Source organism: Poecilia formosa, unplaced genomic scaffold (assembly GCF_000485575.1).
Source record: "Poecilia formosa unplaced genomic scaffold, Poecilia_formosa-5.1.2 Scaffold430, whole genome shotgun sequence".
Classification (NCBI taxonomy): domain Eukaryota; kingdom Metazoa; phylum Chordata; class Actinopteri; order Cyprinodontiformes; family Poeciliidae; genus Poecilia; species Poecilia formosa.
Genome location: NW_006800369.1, coordinates 250,315 through 271,013, shown reverse-complemented (window position 1 = coordinate 271,013; position 20,699 = coordinate 250,315). Strand labels below are relative to the sequence as shown.

Below are 20,699 nucleotides of genomic sequence, written 5' to 3'. Positions count from 1 at the left end.
CCTTTATTATCAATACTAAGGAATTATTGACTTAAAACAAACTCTTTTATCTTGCTAAAAAGTTTTCTAATTGTAATAAACTTTGTTTAAAAGGGACAATGTACAACTCAAACATAAAGGTCACCATTTGATGCGCTACACCAGATTAAAGCATATGCTAATTCGCCTCTGCAATCCCTAATTTATAAATTATTTTTTTATTATTTCAAGTGCACTGTAGACCTAAATTACTTGGTAAATGTTTGTGTTTTTGCAGCGTAAGTAAGCTGAAACGCCTGCATCGAGTAACTAACTTTCCAGCAATTCCTCCTTTTTGGCAAGCACATGGCAACAGTGGGAATGAATAACTCCCATAAGTGGCATTATTTCCTTCACAGGAAATTAAAAGGTTAGCTAATTTTCTGCAGCCTGGAACAGAATATGGATGTTGTGATGCTAATCCACGTTTTCAGATGGAAATAAAGCAGATTACAAGCAAAAACAAATCAAAAATGTAAATGTTTGTGTTTGCTTAGGGAGATTAAGTCCTGGTGACAAATATGAGAAGAAGTTTGCCTGTGTAACTGAAATACAGAGTCAGCGTTACTAATGAATGAGGGGTTTGTAATGCACCTGGCTGGTGAGGGGATCGGTTTTCACGGGAGACAATGGCTGCTGCCTGTTTTCCTGAGCATGTCAGGCTAGAAGTGAAAAGACCTTTGCATTGTTTCAGAGCGCACATGGAGCCCTGCATGTGTTTGCTTTCCAGGGCGTATTTGATTGATCTAAGGGGGAGGAGCTGTGCTCATCCACATAAAAATAGGTATTGAACACGTCATTGCTTTTTCCAGTAAATATGCTTCTAATCAGGGTAGTGAGATGAACCAAGGTAATCCCTGCTGAGGAAGGAATCAAAACAATTTTCTCTATAAATGTAAAGTCTGTGGTAAAGTGTAATGACAGTGAAGAAAAAGGAAAACATGAAAAAAACATAAATATTAGCTACAACAATGTCATTAATTACAGATTTACTACAGATTTGTTTTTAAACAATATTGAGTATTGATTTAGAAGACAAAAAATAGCATTATTTCAACATAAACCAGTCATTAACAGGTGTTTCTCTCAAACTTTCTGACAGAGAAGTCAAGAAATTCTTCCTCTGCAGATACCTGGAATAGTTTATTCCATGAAAACAGTGAGTCATCGCAGTCAGACAATGGTACTCATTGCGCAAGACTCCACTGCTGAAGGAAAAGCATGTTTGAACATGTTTAAAGTCCTGGAGGAAAAGAATATCTGGATGAACCAATTAAATACTGAGAGAATATAGTTAGGTTATACAAGCGTAGGATAAAAATTGCACTGCACACTAACCATAAAACAATATACCAACAGTGAAGTTTGGTGGTGGAAGCATCATGCTGCTACAACTGGTGGGAGGATGGATGGATGGATGGATGGATGGATGGATGGATGGATGGATGGATGGATGGATGGATGGATGGATGGATGGATAATCTCAAAGAAAGCCAAGGAAAATCTCTTTTTTATTCAGAGAAAGGCAAATCCAGTCTCCAAGTTTCACTCTCCAGCAACTTTTTGGATGCATTCCTGCTCCAACACACCTGAACTAAAGGCTGAATTCCCTCCTTGGCTTGTTAGCAAGTTCTGCAAAGACCTGGTCATTAACCATTCATCTGACTCAGGTGTGTTGGGGCAGGGATGCATCCAAAAGTTGCAGTGGCAGAGTCTTAGCCCAGGCAGTCACACAGCTTGAATCCAGCTACAGTGAGAACAGCTGAGAATAAAAGTGGATAAAAGATTCCCAAAATCCTTAGAGATTTGAAAACATTGTTTTCAAACTGACCGATCCGATGTAATGGGTGTCTTGAAGTTTTCTTCATATATAAAATGTACATAGCTTTCATGTGACTTCACACTTCCGTGAACTTTCCAACTGACAGCCATCTTGGCAGGCAGTTGCTATGGAGTTGCTATGACAACAATGAACAAGCCACAAGCTTATAACTAAATCTTGCCTTGTTCTTACATAACTTATGAACAATATAAGTACAACTTTTACTTGATCACAATTTCTGAGTCCTCTACCCACCTCTATGTAATACTAAGATAAATATGAGTGGTATTTGCTGTAGTACTTACTGCCGAATTAGCAAAATTAGCTTAGCTAATGTAGCTTTAATCTGCTAGCTAAAATGGACAGCTTATGTGTTTGTTGCTACTCGTACTTACTTTGCCAATCACCAGACACGTGCTTTTCATGTAAACAGTTTACAAACCCATTTAAACATTGGATTGGATGCATACATGGATTTCAGGTGAAGCTCCTTCATGTTGTAATATTCATATTCACTAGATCGCATATCGTAGTATGCGATCGGAGGCTGCTTTTCTGACTTATTTTCCTTCTCTGTCTCTTACAGCATTACAGCAGCCATTTTGTTTATGTATCTTTTTCTTGCACATTGGTCAAGAGTTTCTACATATTTTATTTTTGTTGGTCTCGAAGCCATGGGACCACTATGCATTGGCTGTGTTTGCCTACTAAGATTGCGCGTATCACTTACGGTGTTCGGACTTATGTGGACTATGAACTGAACAAACTTCCGTAAACATGTCCAATAATCATTCCCTGTGGCGTTCCACTTTATTTCACAACTGAATGTTTGTGCTTATGTGCAGATTAGGTTGTGCATAGCAAGAAAACAAAGTGTTTTAATACTTATTTCCTCACTCAACCTCTGACCAGATAATGACAGGAGTTCAGAACAAGCAGCATTGCTTCCTGGCCAATGGAAAAACTTTATGACCTGCAGCAAACCGTACCCAGTCAGCAGTATGGCTTTTTTACAGCATGCAATAAGACCATTAGCCACACAGAGTCCAACAGTAGGATGTGGCTGGCCTACCTGTCCCTGAGAAAATAACTTGAATTCCAAAATTAAGAAAAGATTAATGGCTTTAAATCAGATAAGAGGATTTTCGTCTGCTGCAGTTCCCAGCCCCTTTCAATCATGTTATGACGAAATGGATATACAGCTGAGCATTCCTTTCTAACAAATGTGTTTCTGTTTGCTGGTCTGCCAGAAAGTCATCAAGTGTTGCTAAACCTGCACGTGTCTCTATTATTTCTGTCTGAAAAAACAGAGTCCCTGCTGTTGCTCTTTGCTTTCCCTCTTTTCACTTCTCTCTGTCTCTCTTTCTCTCTCTTTCTGTCGCTCTCTCCAACCATCCAACGCTGTCCTTCTCGCCTGCTCTCCCTTTCCCTCATTGGCTTGCCTCCAGCTTGTCTGCTGCAGTCAGAGAGGAGCAGGAGTTCAAACACTGCAGCCTTCAGCTGCTTCTAGGAAGCTTCCAGAAATCTGACGGTGATTTCATTCTCGCTGAACACTAAAGGACTCACAGGTGTCACCAGAAACTTTCTCGTTTACACAAACAGTCCTTAAAGTCACAGTATGTAACTTTTATAAAAACATATTTGTAGAATATGTCGAATGAGTCAGATAATCTATGGAAAAAATCGATCTCCCAGTGCTAACTAGAAACAACCAACTAGAGCCAGGAGGCGGGTCTTAGCGCTGTCAATCATGTCTGTTTCTGTATGACTGACAACAGATGATCTCTCTGCTATGATACAGCTTCACTCTGTCAACAGAGCCTGTCCTGAATGCTAAGGCTAGTTGGCATGTCCACCAGTGATGGTGGATGTTTAGCTTGTAAGTATGCTGTTAAATGTGCTAATGGTGGAGAAACAACTCACCTCACTACAAAAACACAAAATCTCACTATGAATTTTTGGTCCAGTTTCTAGTGCAAATATCTTAGTACATTTGACATAAGACAAAACTAACTTACAAGTAACATGAATAAATGTGGTGTTACAAGTTAAATAAACTCCCAATGGAACTAGTACTTTTTCATTAATATTAAGGAATTATTGACATAAAACAAGCTACAATATCTGGCTGAAAAGTTACTTGTAAGTTAGTTTTGTCTTTTTTCAAGTGTACTAATATATTTGTACTAGAAACTAGATCATAATTACCAGATAAGATTTTGTGTTTTTGCAGTGCATTACAGAAAAAACACATTTATCTGCTGTCATCAGTTGACATGCTAACTAGCTTTAGCATTAAGGACAAGAAGCTGTATCGTAATGGATCAGTCGCACACAGGCATGATTGACAGCGCTAAGACCTGCCTCCTGGCTCTGATTGGTTGTTTCTAGTTAGCACTGGGAGAAGGCAGAGTAGCTCGATTTTTTCCAGATGATCTGTTTGTTGTTTCTCCACCATTAGCACATCTCACAAGGTTGATTGACAGCGCTTAGACCCTCCTCCTGGCTCTGATTGGTTGTTTTTTGGTTAAGAGCTGTGATTTTCTCATACATCAATAGCAGCACAAATTAACTGTCTGTCATGACATGGTGACAGTTTTAACCATTTTCTAAAAATAGCATTTTCTTTGTATAAAAGCTACATGCTGCAGCTTTAACTACAGCAACAGAAATAGAGGAAGGGTCGTGCTACTTGTATGCAAAATACACAATTTAGTAAGCAACAGTAAAGAAAAGATAGATCCAGCTCTCCAGTCCTTGACCTCAGCCGGAGCGTCTGTCTCTGCAGAGGCAGGGACCTGCAGGGCCGCCGCGCTCCCCGCGCCCCTCTCGGATGATCTCATTCTGCAGGGGTCAGCAGGCTCGCCGCATGCTGTGGCCACTTCAGATCAAGGCTGCAGAGAGCAGGTGCCTCGTTAGATGTGTGCGCTTGCTCGTGGGGCCGGAGGCTGCGAGAGTGCTGAGTCTCTGCTGAAACCCCACTCATAAACAAGTCTAATTGATCTTCCTCAAGAGAGCAACAGAGCGACTCAGCGGTGACACCTGCTGACCAGACAAGGAACTGCAGGATGCTGGAGCAGACCTGAACAGAATGGTGCTGAGGATTAAAAAATTATGGCAACTAGTAATACTTTCTCAGTTCAAACAAAATGTGTACATCACAAGCAGTTTATCATTTGCAGCTATTGTCACAAATAAGTCCTGCCAAGCATTTTAAATCGAATATTCTGATCAGACTACGTCAGCTAGTAATCTATTCTTGCTAACCTTAGCTAACCGTTAGGTAGGTTGCTCATCTTTAACAATTCAGGTTTTTCTTCGGATGAAATGTATAGTAAATCTAAATATAAACCTAGTAAAATATTGTGTCCACAAGAGTAAATGGAGTGAAAAAAATCCCCCTCATTTAATAATTTTAAAGAAATTGACTTAAAAACGTGATGCCTTAAAGACAATAACTCTTCTTCAGAAATTTAACTTTATCTCATTAGCAGATTCCTATGTTATACTTTTAAAAAAATAGCTGTAACAGACCATTATAAGTATTTGAATGTATTTTGGCACTTAATTAATAGTATTTGTACAGACTGAAAGGTACCCATTATGTATATTTAACTTTTTTTTTTTTTACTCTATTTTACTTTCTGGATTGCAAGTTTGTGGTTATTTTATATTATTGCATTCTGATATTCCTCACTATGTTGAAGATCTTCTATGTAATGTTATTTCTTCAAAATATAAAAAAAAAAACCGTTAGCTACGTCTGGCTCGGTTTAGGTTAGCTAACCTAGCCTAACGGTTAATGCCTGCCACGATCTGTTTCGGAAGCCGATCTCTACCATCATCTAATAAGCCCATGTGCTAAAGAAATACTTCCAGGGAGAGTACTTTTTGTTTTTTTTTCTAAGTTACTGTAAAAATATTATTGCGATTTAAAGAGAATCACGGATTGTGCTTCCGGAACAGATTGTGAAGTGGCCGTTAGCTAGGTTAGCTAGCAGAATCTGGTCTACCTAAGGGTTATGTTAGCTAACCATAGCCTTATCTTGAGTGAGAGAAGACTACATTAATCAAGCATGGCAGGTTTCAGGTCAAGTAACGTTTATTTGTAGAGCGTATTTAAGCAACAAGGCAGTTTAAAGTTGCTTTACATCATAAAAACAATACATGAAACAAGCAACATTATGTTTTGTTATGCCATCATGAAAGTCATCTAGCAAATATACCAAATATGTTGATCGATTTTTGAGTTAAAGAAAATTCTAAACAACTAGGATTTTACGATTAGATTGTGCTTTTTTTTGGCTAGAAATACTCTATACCATAGATCTTCATCTCCAGTTTTTATTTATGTTAAAGTACAGTGGAGAATCTGTGATGCTATGGGGATGTCTTATCTTCCTAAGGAATGTTATGATGAATTGTTTTTGTAATTACCAAGATGTTTTCAATATGAAAACTACCAGGAAAAGATGAAAATTGGTTTTTTATGGGTCTTTCAGCAAAAATGTCCAGGACATCAAATCCACACTGAAACAATTCATCACCTGATACAAAATCAACGTTCTTCCATGAACACCTCAAGTCTGAAACCTAGCAAAACAAAAACAAAACAAAAGTGACATCAACTGAAGAGGAGATGTGCAAACTGCTGACGCCAGATAATTGATTGGCTTTTTATTACATTTTTAGTTTGAGATTATACTACTGCAATCAAAATTAATTTAAGACTTTTTATAAGGAGGATATCAATAATTATGAAGGTCACTACTGTGGTATGCATAATTCATGAATAAGCTAAGAATACTTTCACATTTGTGTGCAAGTTTTGCATGAAATAAATAAGCTAGTTTTCTGTTTAATAGGCCTCATAACATCTTGGATTTAAATATCTTTGAGTTCTTCAGATTTATTACTTTTATATTTAATGTGAACAAACTTATTTACGTTTGCCTTGATTATTTAAAGATTATTAATTAAGGCTGAAAGGATAAATATTTAGTGTAATCTCTTTGCTGCTCATCAGCTTCCAGGAAGAAACATTTCTCCTAGCATTAATATTGAATTAATTTCCAGCATTAATTCAACGCTGCATCAGCAGTTTGTTCTTGAAATGATTTCCACAGTTACATTTTCTTGAATGGAACATTTTTTATTAATATTTTACAATATATCTACATGTTTTTTTACTTGCGGTACAGCTTCCAGCTAACACTCTGATATGGAAAATGAACTAGGATGCAATTTAGCTACAAATAATAACTCAAGAGTTTGAAACTCAACTTTGTATGAATGGTTTCCAGAAAACGGTAGCACCTTTTTGTGGACTGGTGTATTGGAATAATGATCCCCGTAGATTAAAATCATATATCCTATGTGAATCTGACACCTGATACTCTGACAGATGCTACTGCTGGCTAGCCACTAACTGGAAGATAAAGAGCACTGCAGTGTTTTACTTTTAATCAACACTTCCTGCCAAGACATCGGCGGCTTCTGCTGGGTCAGACAAATTGAAAACTGTTGATCAGAAAATGAAAATAATTAAACTTTGCAGATTCAACTGGGTGTTCAAGTAAATATAAATAACATTCACCCCCAGCGTTATTATCTGGTACTATGTCAGGGAAAGTGCTTGTGTTGCCGTTATTAAGCCGCGGGTGTTGCTATCTTGGCCGCTGCCGGGGCGTGATGTTGTCTAAGATCCGAGGGCTGCAGTGGCTCATGTACTGCAGGGCCGGGTCGGCGTAGTTGAAGGGTGGAGGGTTGTACTGCTGCTGGATGTGGTCTGGCATCAGGTGGGGGAGGCTGCAAGACAACAGGAACCAGGAGTAAAACAAATATTTCTAAACCTTTTCCACCTTTAATGTGGCACGTATCCCGGTCAATTTAGCTAAATTACAAACAGTGAAAGATGTAAAAAAAACAAACAAAAAAGAAAGAAAGAAACACACACAAAAACTACAATAATCTAGTTTAACAAGTATAATTATATGTGGAAAATAAGGTTTTGAAGCATCTTTATATTCAATTTTAGCTTAAAAGCTGCAGTAACTTTAATAAAAAATATTTTTTGTTGAAACAATGTTATCCCAGTTTGCAGCTCTCTTGTCTTCTCCCAGTGCTAACTAGAAACAACCAATCAGAGTCAAGAGGCAGGTCTTAGTGCTGTCAATCACCCCTGATTTTGGCACTGCTCATCCCGTCCTGCTATCTGCTAAGCTACAGCCAATTCACCACAACATACTCTTTCACAAATGCTAAAGCTAGTTAGCTTGACCACAGCTGATGGTGGATAAACAGTTTTCCTGTAATGGTGAGTTGTTTCTCCGCCATTAGCACATTAAGCAGCGAGTACACAAGGTTGATTGACAGTTGTTTTTTGTGCATGTCTTTAGACAGCTCAGGGAGGAGGTGGAGGAGACGGCAGTCTGATCACAGTTTTAACAAATATGGAAACAAGCACATTTTTGTAAGAGTTACATACTGCAGCTTTAAATCTTTTTGCCACATGTTGCCTCGGGTAAATCTATTTACTCCAGTTTACAAAAGATTTCTAAGTCTCTTGTCCACTGCCCTCTTCAGGTGACCACTGGGGGGGGCGCAGAAGAAAAAGTTTGGGAACCACTGGTTTAAGGTGTTGTTCTGCTTTCTAAGATTTTCTAAGATGGACTGGAAGCTACAAGCTACAGAAAAAATAACATTTTATTCAGTGCTTTGTGCATTTTTTTGTACCCTTCTTCTGACTGATACTATTGAACAGTTTCTGTGCTCAGCTGAAGGATCTAAGAGTCTAAATGGCAGGAAAATCCTAAAAGGAGCGCCATCTTTTGTTTCTGGTGATTCAGATTAACTACAACTGATGCAAATGCAGAAGAATGAAACCTGGAATTGAATCAGAATTATCTTCATACAAGCTTTACTTTAAGTTTATGCACATTGTTTTTGTTTAGTTTTGTCTTAGATTTTTATCCTGAACTGACTGTGATGAGTTGGTTGAATTGTGCAGGGAAAAATAATAATTTTAAAATCATTTATCATGGTGTAATTTCCTTTAAATCACATAAACACAGAATGCTATTCACTTTTCTGTGAGCTGCTGAGTTCAGGAATAATTTAAGGGAATAATATCTGCAATTTGGGCTAAAAAGGTTTTGTTTGTATTGTGGTCGTCTGTCGACTCCTTTGAATAATAAGTCTTATATTTCCATGTGGTTTGAATGTCCTGGTTGTGTTTATTGCTGTTTCTCATACAACAGATAATATTATTATGATGGTTTATGGAAATGTTCGGATGAGCAACAGTGACTCATGCATATTCATGCCTCGTCTAGCCTAGATACCCAGAGAGTTGAAAGATAGTGAGATCTGGGGCTAAAGCTGATTAAAAACATGGAGCTCACATCTGAATGCTTCTTATTTTCAGTTAAAACACATTATTACCACTGCTCTCTGTGTAAATATGTGCAGAATGTCCCTCTGGATAACGAGGCGCAGTCACTCTGCTGCTTAATCATCCCACGATAAACTAAAAACAAAGACAACACAACTTGTGAAATGACTTCATACGCTGTTTGCAGAGGCATCATCAGATTCTTTGTTCTTTAGTCACGGCTTTCTCAGAAAATGTGAGTGAACCCTAGTTGTTTTTTTTTTTAAAGTAAAACAGAATTAGTGTTTCTTTCTGTGGGTTTTATTTTTCTGCCTGCTCATCTAAGGTGATCCGACAACGCTGCCGCAGACGGCATTGTTGGACTCGGAGTGCGTTTGAGTGAAAGCGGAAAAAGGAGGCCAGTCATCAGGGGGATTAGGCGTCTCTGCGGCCCACTAGCACCTGGTCCAGATGCCGTACATCTGCACACGTACAGCAGCACACTTTGCTGCTAAGGACACGTTACAAAACACAACGGCATCTGGAAAAAATACAAGAGGCTTTCCAGCAGAGCTTTTAAACTGAAGAAGGCAAAAATACTCATAATAATCACAACCTCTGCTTATTAACAGACAATTTGTGTCCAATTATACGTAAAAGTTCACTTATACATTAAATTTCAATTAAAACCTACGACAACTTAAGATAGGCATCCATAAACAAAATAAAATAAATTATGCTAAAATAAATGTAGATTAATTAAACTAAAGCAGTGTGAGATAACAGGCTATGCTGATGAGTAACAGCAATAATAAGAGGTTAATAAAACTAACATTAAGCTTTGTTTAAGTTAGTTTAACCAATATAAACCAAACAAACCAAATGAAAGAAAAGCTAAGCTAAGCTGAAACAGACTCTATAAGAAAACCACAAGAGGTTTGGGTAATTTAAGTACAGATAAAATAATTAAACAAAGTGCAGTTTAATTAAACTAACTGTGAAATAAATAACTCATAACCAAAAAAACCAATGAAATATTTTCTCCAGGCTACTGTCACAAATTACACTTAGCAATTTAGCTAAGCTAAACTTAAAATCAACAGAAATAATCAGGCTAATATGTAACGGAAAGTCCAGCTAAGATAAAATAAAAAGTAGCTTTAGCTAAAAACCAGAGCTACTAGATGAAAACAGACTCAAATAAAATCAGATAAGAAACAAAGAAGTCAATATAAGCTACATCATGCTAAGCTAAAGCTAAGCTAAACATTTCAACTAAACTAAAATAGGTTAATTATACTGCTTTTGCTATTTTTATAAGTACATATAATTGTGGTTTTATTTTATTCGGCTTGGAAGAAAACAGTTTCCATCCATCCATCCATCCATCTATCCAACCATCCATCCATCCATCCATCCATCCATCCATCCATGATCCTTTTTATGGCTCTGCTTTACCAAGCAATGCCTCCTCAAATAGTTTTGTGTGGAATAAAAGTTTCATAACTCGCACAGGGCTGTTAGTAGGAAGTGTTTAGTTTAATATAGTAATAGAGTGGGCAGTTTGTCCTCCGACTGAGAAATTAAATGGGAGGAGGCTGGAGCTGCAGCAGCAGCAGACGGGATTTACAGCCTCTAGTTTCTGGGAAGAAGAACCGTTTCCAGCCCGGCCAATTTCACTACTGTACCTTGAAATACAGTCGTGAATTTGTGTGTCTTCACGGCAGTTTATTCTCCAACGCTCTGCATGAACCTCATCTCCCCTCACCCCGAGGATCTGCTGACCCACCCAAAACCGAGTTAATATCCCAGTCGTTTGACATTCAGAGCTCCGTTACTGCCAGCTTTCCGGGCCAATCAGGCTGCAGGATGTTTGCCGGTATGCAGGTTTGGAGGCGACTCAGCTAAACGCAGACTGAACCGCCTGAAGTCTGCTCTTATTGTCTGCATAGTGAGAACAATTAGGGATTGTTCCAGATTGGGATTCCCATAAACTGGAGTCAAACTAACATTTTTTTATCTGTATGATCATTAAAATATAGACGACAATAAAACCCACTGAGAAAAAATGTCAGAATTTTAACTTTTATTTTCATAATTCTGACTTCTTTCCTAAAAATTTTGACTTTTTTCTCAGAATCCTCATTTATTTTCTCAGAATTCTAAATTTTTTTCAGAATTTTGACTTTTTTTTTCAAGAACTCTAACTTTTAATCTCAGTAGATTAAAGTCAAAATTCAGAAATCATTTTTTCCAGTGGCCCTAATCTCTCCTACATTAAAAGCACCTCAGCAGCCATTTTTTTCAGCCTGCTTCGAATGCTGTGTCCTAATTAAAACCTGTAACGTCGGTTTCCTGCTAATGCTACTCACTCTCCAGTAACCGTCTTCTTGCAGCAGCAGAGGCAGAGCAGAACGGCCAGCAGCAGCAGCAGGAGCAGAGGAATGCCGATGCCCAGAACCAAACCCAGAATGAGGTCCACATTCGGTTCAGACTTCACTGATCGCTCGGCTGGTTGAGAGAGAAAAACAAAACAATGTCAAAACCACAGCTATTATTTTAATGAATGCAGAGAGAGCTCTTTCATTGGTGAAATCAGAACAGCATGGCAAAGTTAATGTAATTCAAACTCGCATTATAATCATATTTATAATTCTTACTTTGATGACTTTGCAGCTGAAAACAAAACTCTTAGAAAATGTGAAAAGCCAATAAAAGTAGACCAATGAACCTGACATGATTTAAAAGAAATTAAAGTTGACTGGTCTCCCTCTGAATTCACTAATAAAAAAAGGTTTTTAATACAGAAATGTTGACGTATAAATAATGTTACCCTAATACCTGGTCAGGGCTCCTTTTGCATGAATTACTGCATAAATTAGTTGTTTTTTTTAAGCGGATAAGCTAATGCGTATTTTCCAGGCACATAGAGCCATTTTACAGCAGAATCAGGGAATTATGTCTCCTTCAGATGTTATAAAAATGCTGCATACATCAAACATAACTTAAAAGAGACTTTTCAATTCGACGCCTTGAAATTGGGCCTCTGTCTCTTTAAGAAGCTCCTACTCTTTCTCTCCTCCATTAACCTGCTTACCAGGATAATGTGAGTTGAATTACTGAAATGAACAAACTTTTTAGTGATGGTTTCACTGAGACGTCGTCGGGTTTTGCTTTTTCCAGTAAACTCACCAGTTATACAGGACTGGCCTCCGTCCACAACAGTGCCATTGCAGACACACATGTAGCCTCCGTAGGTGTTGGTGCACACAGCAGCTGAGACACACCCCGCCTCCTTGGCCTTGCACTCATCTAAATCTGTTTACAGAATCAAAGTGAAGCAGCAAATCAAAATCTTATCAAGTATTTTTGGCCTATTTTCTAGTGCAAATACCTTAGTACTGCTGAAATACAACAAAACTAAGATATTTCACTATAAACTAGACCAAAAATACCTGATAATGTTTTGTGTTTTTGCAGTGCAACTTTACGATTTGTTTTTTAAGTGACGTGTGCAGAAATCCCAAAAATTATTCTCCAGTAAGAGTATCAGTACTTCACCATATTTCTACTCAAGTAAAAATAAAAAGTATGAGGTAAAAAGTCAACTCAAATACTGAGTAACTGATCAAATTATCAGTAATTTAATATTTAAAAGGTACATAAGCAAACGGAACAAAATATAAAGTTAAGACGACATTTTGGTATTTTAAAGACCAAATTTACAAAAAATGATTAAAAATAACAAAATCAGGCAAAATAATTTTTTTCTAAATGAGTTTCTTTCAGTAAAAAAACTGCTAAAACTTTAACAGAAACTGCAGGTGTGTTCGGTTAAAACACAGTTTTTCATTCAATGGGTAGAAAATCCAGAAATTTGACCAAGAGTAGAAATATTTCGTAATAAAATTATTCAAGTAAAAGTAAAATGTACAGAGCAGTCAGTAAAAGTACTCCTAAAAGTGTCAAACAAATGTAATTGAATAAATGTAAGTAGCTCCTCCCAGCTCTGCTCTATTGTTTACTATGTTTTGCTGCACAGAAGTATTTTACCATCAACTTGCACCGAGTTGATGCCGTAGTATCTGCTGACTTTGATCAGGTAGTCCTGGATGTACCAGTGGGGCGTGTCGCTGGACACGGCCAGCCGGTACTCTTCCATGCCCAGGACGGATGCAGCTTTCTGACTGATGTTGTAGAACTTGTTTGTGAAACCTTTGGCCAGGATGTCATCCAGCTGAGGAAAACACTGAACCATCACTTTGCTGTCAAGCAGAATCTATCAGTGCGATGGGGGGAAGGCAGAGCCTGATCACACACCTGCTTGAGTCCGTCCGTTTTCTCGTCTGTCCAGCTCATGGTCAGATTGAACATGTTGTACCCTGAACAGACGCAAAAGTAGAAAAACTTACAAACATCTCTGTAAGACAGATAGAGCTGCAGCAATGGAGGTGCTGGTAGGAGCCCAAACCTGGAGGATTCGTGGAGTTACCTGCATAAGAAACAAAACAAAAATCAAAGACGGTTCCGACTGTGAGCTATTTTCTTTGAATCAAAATAAACTACTGAATAAATATTTATTTCATTCTGGAGTTTAAAATGTTCTTGTCATATATTGACAAACAAAATTGGAATGAAAATGAGTAGTTTGAAGACAAAAATCTTATGTAGTATATCGGAGTGGTGTCCAAAGTGAGATGCGGGGGCCATTTGTGGCCCTCAGACCTTAATTCAAGAATTGAGCAAATCTGGCCAGAAAGCGCAGCTGGCTCTTTTTTTGTTTGTTTTTTTTTTTTTTTTTACAGTTAAATAACAATCCAAAAAAAGATTCCCATATATCAATGTTTTTAATTCATCTTAATTTTGGAGAAACTAGAACCGTAATTATTGACCTATTTTTACTCGAAGGCAAATCGCTGCAGCTTAATGATTTTGGGCCTCATGACAAAAGTATGGACACCACAAGACCAAATTTCAAAAGTTTAAAATTTTTCTCAAAAGTCAATTCCTTATACCAGAAGCTACTAAACATCAGTCAATCATCCATATATTAAACACAAAACAGGTAATGAGCACATATAAAGATTATAATAAAGAAAAAAACATGTATGATACGGCACTCTACTGAACCAATGTCCTTCATTAGTCCTTGATTTTCTTAATTGATCTCTTTGGTTTCTTTAGACAGATTGTGTCATGAATTGTGAGTTTGTGTGGATGAACCAAAATGCAGAAAATACCTGAAAGCATGTTGAACGTTTTAATGAAAAAAATGAAAAAAAAACCTCAGGGAACACAGGGAGCCAGAGCAGAGCAAAAACAGCTGGGAAATAACAGGATTCAACTGGATTTAACAGGAGGAACTGAGAATGAGTTGGATATGTAATGGGAAGGCTGATTACTGAACAATGAACAGATTATATTAGATCAGATTAGATTAAGACAGGGTTGCAGAGAGAGAGAGAAAGTGGCACAAGGGGCAAGGAAATGAATTTAACACTAAAGAATAACTAGATCTAAGAAATATAACTAACCTAGAGTAACAAGGAAGAGACAAGAAACAAACATGGAAACACTAAGAAGGACTGAACTGAAGTAAAACAGAAACAAGACTGATCTAATCAAAGAAAGAGACTAGATAATCAGAATAATCGAACCTGAAAAAACAACTCAGAACAACCCCAGACGAAACAGATTGTTCCATAAACAGAAGTACAACGTTCCATGGGTTCAGGTCTGATTTGTTTTATTTTAAAAATCTCTGATCCTCTCAAATGATCAATGCCGTCTATTCAGTAAATCCCTTTTTGCTGGTAATTTACCGTTAATATCAGTGTACGTACCACATCCATCTTCATATCTGCATTTGCAGTCGTAAGATCCGCGCTTGTTCACACACTCATACTTGGCATTCTTACATGGCATGAACTTTGCACATTCATCCATGTCTGCAACACAAAGAGCAACAAAAAATTCACCTGTTACATGTAAATACTGGGAAACATTAGCATACGCTGTCAGTCTTATTGCGGTGCAACTGCAAACGTTTGAGTATTACAGGGATTTTCCGAAACAAATCAACTCAAATAGAAGAAAACACAATAAACGAGTCAGTCCGTTTCACTTTGATCAACCGAAATATAAAAAATCACCTTCAGAAGTTGATTAATTTGTGTAAAATAAGCTATGATTTAAGTTAGCTGTAAGTTAAGTTTAGTTTTATTTCAAGTGTAATAGGATATTTGAATATAAACTAAACTAATACTTTGTAAGATTTTGTGTTTTTTCAGTGTTCAGCCTCTGGAAACTATATGAGAAATTACCAAAACAGACTGCAACTGTTATTCCACTTCCAAATCAGACGACAAAGAAAGCTGAGCAGTTGTACAGCGATGGAGTAAGCTGAGTATAAATACTTGTGCAATGGGTCGACATTAAGCACCTGTGCAGTTGTGTCCATCTCCACTGAAGCCAGTTTTGCATGTGCAGGAGTAGCTGAGCTTGGTGGACAGACACTCTGCATCCTGGTGGCACGGGAAGGGGAAAGGAGGGCTGCACATGTCTGAGGAGGAACACCAGGGAACCAGGGTAAGGACAGGAACCGGGTCTCAGGTTGGGAGATCTAAAGATGATGTATCATGTACTACAGACCATACTCAAAGCATTTGTATCCCTGTTTGTCGTTGGAGACGGTGTTGTCAGGACAGTCTCCACAGCTGAACTGGTCAGGGCCGGACTTTGGGTCGCACTGCACCCCTCTGAAACACGGCTTGCCCCGACATGCGTTTGTTGTGTTTCCACAGAACGCCCCGCTGTATCCCTTAGGGCACAAGCACCCGACTACCTGCAAATTAAATAAAGATGAAAAAGAAAATGACAAATTTTGAAAACATACACTTTTTTACATCACTGGATGGTTTTTCTCAAATTAAGAAACTTTGACAATTCTAAGCTTAAATTATTGGTAGTGTCATTCTCAGTAAAGACAAAATTATTTGGTGTCCTATTGGAAAACCAATGAACACACCTGTTATTTGGTGTGTTTTGTCATTGCTACACTGTTAAATTCCTTCACAGAGAAAAATATCCCACGATTCTGCCATGATGTAGGTTGGCTGATGAAGGACCCGAATGTAGAGAGGCAGAGGTGTAGATGGAGAATGTTTTAATGAAAAAATGATTATCAGAACTTAGAAAAACTAAAGGAGAAGACAGGGAGCCAGAGCAGAGCAAAAACACCAGGGGCGACGGAGAGTACGCAGAGGAGTGGGAAATAAATCTAAAACTAAAGAATGAGGACAAAAGGAAGATAATTTAACTAAAGTACAACTAGACACATGAAATAATACAAACTAGAGTCACAAACTAAGGGCTGAAATGAAGTAAAACAGAAACAAGGCTGATCTAAAGAAACACGTTATTTTTGCTTTCACGAAAGAAAAGAAAGTTTGAAGCTTACACAGGTTGTGTTTTTAGGTTTATGTCATTTTCATAAACATTTTTTGAATAAACTTTTTGCCTAATTACTTTAAACAAATAATTGAATAAATTAAAAAGGATTAAGTAAGTAAAAAAAGAAAACTCAGCAAGATTTCAAGCTCCACGTTTACTATGGCTTGTGTTTAGTGCTGCCATGGTTGCTAGGCGACAGGACAAACTGAAGGATTCCAGCAGAACTTGGACACACCCTTCACGCCATGAAAAGGGCGGGAATCACCATGGCAACAGTAGATTTCTATCATTCTAAAGGTTAAAGGAGGGAAACTGATGAATGTTTAATATTCACTGCACCATTTTTATGATTACAATGACTTACAAGAACAAAAAAATAAGTATCTGTATTACCACATGAGCAAATTAGCTGATGGTACAATTTTGCTTACAGAATCCTCATAATTAATTTTGTTGTTTTGCTTATTTTGGATATTTAAAATGTCTTCCAGAACCATCTTTGAGAATATGCCATTACCTTTATGTTACTTCCAAAATGTCAAAACAACAATATTATCGTTCATCGCAATAACTTCTGGTGCAATTTATCATCCTGCAAAATTTGTGATCGTTGACTACGCAAAAACAAATCAGATTTCACAAAAAAATTGGAACTGAGCATTAAAATAGTCAACAGCTCCACTACCTCCGCTTTCAAAATTTAATTTAGACTTTTACTTTTGTCTTTTGAAGAAAAGGAAAAATAACAGCTTAAACCCAGGAATGCAGTACCTGAAACTTTCCCTGCAGGTGATTTTCAGCCACGCTGTCATACAGGCAGGTTCCTCCGTTAAGACAGTTGCAGACTCGCAGGACGGGGGTGAACAAGGAGCCTGTCTGCCCGTCGCTGACCTTGACAGTCAGCTGGGAAGGCTGAGTGCTGCGCGGTGTCCATGTCAGGTAGCCGTTCACTGGAAGGGAAGGAGAAAATCACACACATACCAATTACGCATCGCAGCTGTCACAGAAGGAAGAGGCTCTCTGTCCGTGTGACTCAGCAGCAGTGGCCTCTCCGTCCAGCTAACAAATGTCAACAGTGATGCCATCACTAACAGTGATGGATGGAGAGTGTGTGTGTGTGTGTGTGTGTGTGTGTGTGCGTGTGTGTGTGTGTGAGAGTGTGTGTGTGTGTGTGTGTGTGTGTCTCACCACTGCCAACACGAGCCTCTGGAGGCCAGGGGAATAGCAATGAGTAGGTGATGGGGTCACCGTTTGGGTCCTGAGCGACAATTTGAACGCTGACCTGAGAGTTGACCTTTGTGTGTATCACAGCGGGCTCTGTCACTACAGGCGGCATGTTGCCTGCCGGATCACAAACATGTCGCACAGCGTTAGGCTCAGGCAGAAACAGAAGCACTTCAAGTTCTGGAAATGCCAGATAAATGTACCGAAGAGGAGAGCCAGGCTCCTGAACTGAGTCTGGGCCTCCAGAGTCTGCTGGCCCAGGTCGGGGATGCCGGACACCACGCTGTCCTCAACGCACTCAACGCTGTTTTTGCAAAGTCTCATCTGCGCTTCCAGCTCAGCAGGACTGAGGCTTTGCAGCAGGGGCGCGGTGGAGTCCAAAGCCAGGGGGACGTTTTGAGACGAAGACACCAGCAGGTTCTCAGGGTTTGGGACCGCCCCTGGAAAACAGGCGAGATGTGAGCAGCAGGGGTGTCACTAGAGTTTAAAGACAAGGGGGGCTCAGCCCCAGCAAACGCAGCTGGTGAGCAACAAAAACCATTTTTAAAACTGTGTTCAGGGTAAAACAAACATCCTCTAAAATAAGCTCCTATATCTTGCTAAAAAATAACTTGCAAGTTAGTTTTGTTGTATTTCAAGTTCGCCAAGGTATTTGGACCAGAAACTAGAACAAAAATATTTGGTAAAATTTTGTGTTTTTGCAGTGAAGCTTTTTAAAGATCAGTAATCTGGGATCTGCCAGAAAACTGCAATCAGACCCTAAAATGTCTTTCTGAAGTCGTAGTTTTGTTAAGTCACTGATAAGCAGAGGTACTGCAGCTCATTAACTGTGTTGGTAAATTAATTCAGACTGGAAATTAACTTCAGATGAGTTTGGGTTGAGGTTGGACTGAGAATACTGTCAGAAAACCGAGTCCCTGTTTTACTCACAGGACATGCAAAACTGCTTCAGCCGCTCCTCCTCAGGGGGGTTGAGATCCTGGGAGGGGACGACCTTCCCGTCGGACATGAGGAAGTCATCGGACCGGTTGGCGCTCCACAGCCCCATGAGACCTACTGTGCGTCTGTAGAAGTTCTCCGGGACTTCCACCATGGCCGCCAGCTGACGGTAGCCTTCACTTCGCCAGACGACCACCCTGAGACCGCTGGCATAGACCGCTGCACAGCGATTCACCGAGAGACAGCGCACCGCAAAGCCCTGCTTGTTCTCGTACACAACACCTGGAAGGACAGGTAGAGGCACCGGATGCTCTCCTTAAGATCTGTTAATTAGATTTTAGTCATGCATATTGAAAGTGTGTGATGCATGTTACCGATTCTGACTGGAAATTCAGCATCATCCACATAAATCTGCAGTCCGCTCGCTTTGTCAGAGCATCTCCAGTCAATCTGAGGATAACGGAAAAAGATTAAAACCAGTTAAAGATACAGGTACAAGTTAGTTTTGCTTTACTAAAACTAGAACAAAAGGTAAAAAATTCTGGAATACTGTATTTCCTTTTGTAGATCTCAAGACTGACCTCATAATCTACCACACACTGCAAAAAAACAAAATCATACAACGTATTTTTGTCAAGTTTCTACTGTAAATATCTTGGCAGACTTGAAATAAGGCAAAGGTAACGTACAAGTAACTTTTCAGCAAGAAACAGGAGGTTGTTTTCAGTAAATTATTCTTTAATCTTGATGAAAACTGGCAGATTTTCTCACTTATTACATGAGAAAACATGACGAAAGTAAAGAATCTGCCAATGGAACCAGTACTTTGTCGGGTTTAAAGGTATAAATTCAGTGAAAGTTGGTGGCTGAACAAAACTGTCACATTTAATTAGTCCAAATTACGTTGGCCTGTCACATAATATCCCAATGAAACACATAAAACTTTGCCTCCAATAGGTTTGAATAATCTGATTTAATCTGAGTTAAAAGGATTATTCTCAGAGGTCAGCATGACTTTTCCAAACGGCGAGCGTTGCTGTGGTTCCGTCCTGACCTTGCCGATGCCTTGGTGGAAGGCGGCCATGCGCACCACCACTGGGACGTCAATGATCCCTCCTGCGACTGTCTGCAGCTTTTCAATCTGTCCTTGTAGGGTGAAGATATTGGAGCCTCTTGCGGATGAGAGACGTAATATCACAAACTTCCCTAGGGCCTTAAACGAGTACTCTGCCCCGTCGAAGGTGATGAAATGCAGACTGCCGTACACCAACGCTGTAGGGAAATATTGTTTTCCACTTTTAAAATAAGACTAAAAACCAGATAATTTGCTTGTTTTAGACTTTTTTCTGGGGATTCCTCACCGGTGCCCCGCGCTGCCCCCCTGGAGCCGCTGCGAATGCTGGAGACGTAACTTTGACAGCGATCCAAAGGTCTCTTTCCAAGGTAGAGGTGGCACTGGGGAGAGTCGATGCAACACCACTGAAATGGGAGGAGATCCCCATCTGCAAGGAAACATTTGGTGAAATTATGTCTCTTAAAGATGCTCAGCTTTAGCTGGATGATCAGACGAGATGTCTGGGTATTAAAGCATTGCAGATTTTAACTAAACAACAATATATTTTGTTTTTTTACAGAGCTCTCCAAATCTACAGTCAACTCTTGCAGTAAGAAACACCATAAAACTCTATGATTCAGTTTATCTCTAAACAGCAGGGAGAAGATCAGCCTTGAGGAAAGTAAAAACAAATGTTTTGTATGGTTGATATGAAACATGTTCATTACAAATCATCCTTAGATATTGAGATTTCTGTCTGCTCAGTTCTGCTTTGAGCTGTTTTAGGGCGNGATATCAATAATTATGAAGGTCACTAC

At 38.9% G+C, this 20,699-nt stretch overlaps 1 protein-coding gene across 1 annotated transcript; it reads right to left on the bottom strand.

The window, feature by feature from the left end:
- Positions 1 to 5,928: 5,928 nt before the first annotated feature.
- On the bottom strand, positions 5,929 to 20,281 carry LOC103155479 (mucin-like protein). The gene is made up of 16 exons (XM_016663585.1): positions 20,189 to 20,281; positions 19,882 to 20,099; positions 19,202 to 19,277; positions 18,819 to 19,109; positions 18,092 to 18,328; positions 17,853 to 18,005; positions 17,436 to 17,614; positions 15,864 to 16,056; positions 15,655 to 15,774; positions 15,056 to 15,160; positions 13,684 to 13,704; positions 13,533 to 13,594; positions 13,266 to 13,449; positions 12,405 to 12,530; positions 11,585 to 11,723; positions 5,929 to 7,648 (listed from the first exon to the last, which is right to left on the bottom strand). Exons 2-16 carry the CDS (start codon positions 19,909 to 19,911, stop codon positions 7,507 to 7,509), a joined length of 2,058 nt encoding a protein of 685 aa, XP_016519071.1. The 5' UTR covers positions 19,912 to 20,099; positions 20,189 to 20,281; the 3' UTR covers positions 5,929 to 7,506.
- Between the last annotated feature and the right edge of the window lie 418 nt (positions 20,282 to 20,699).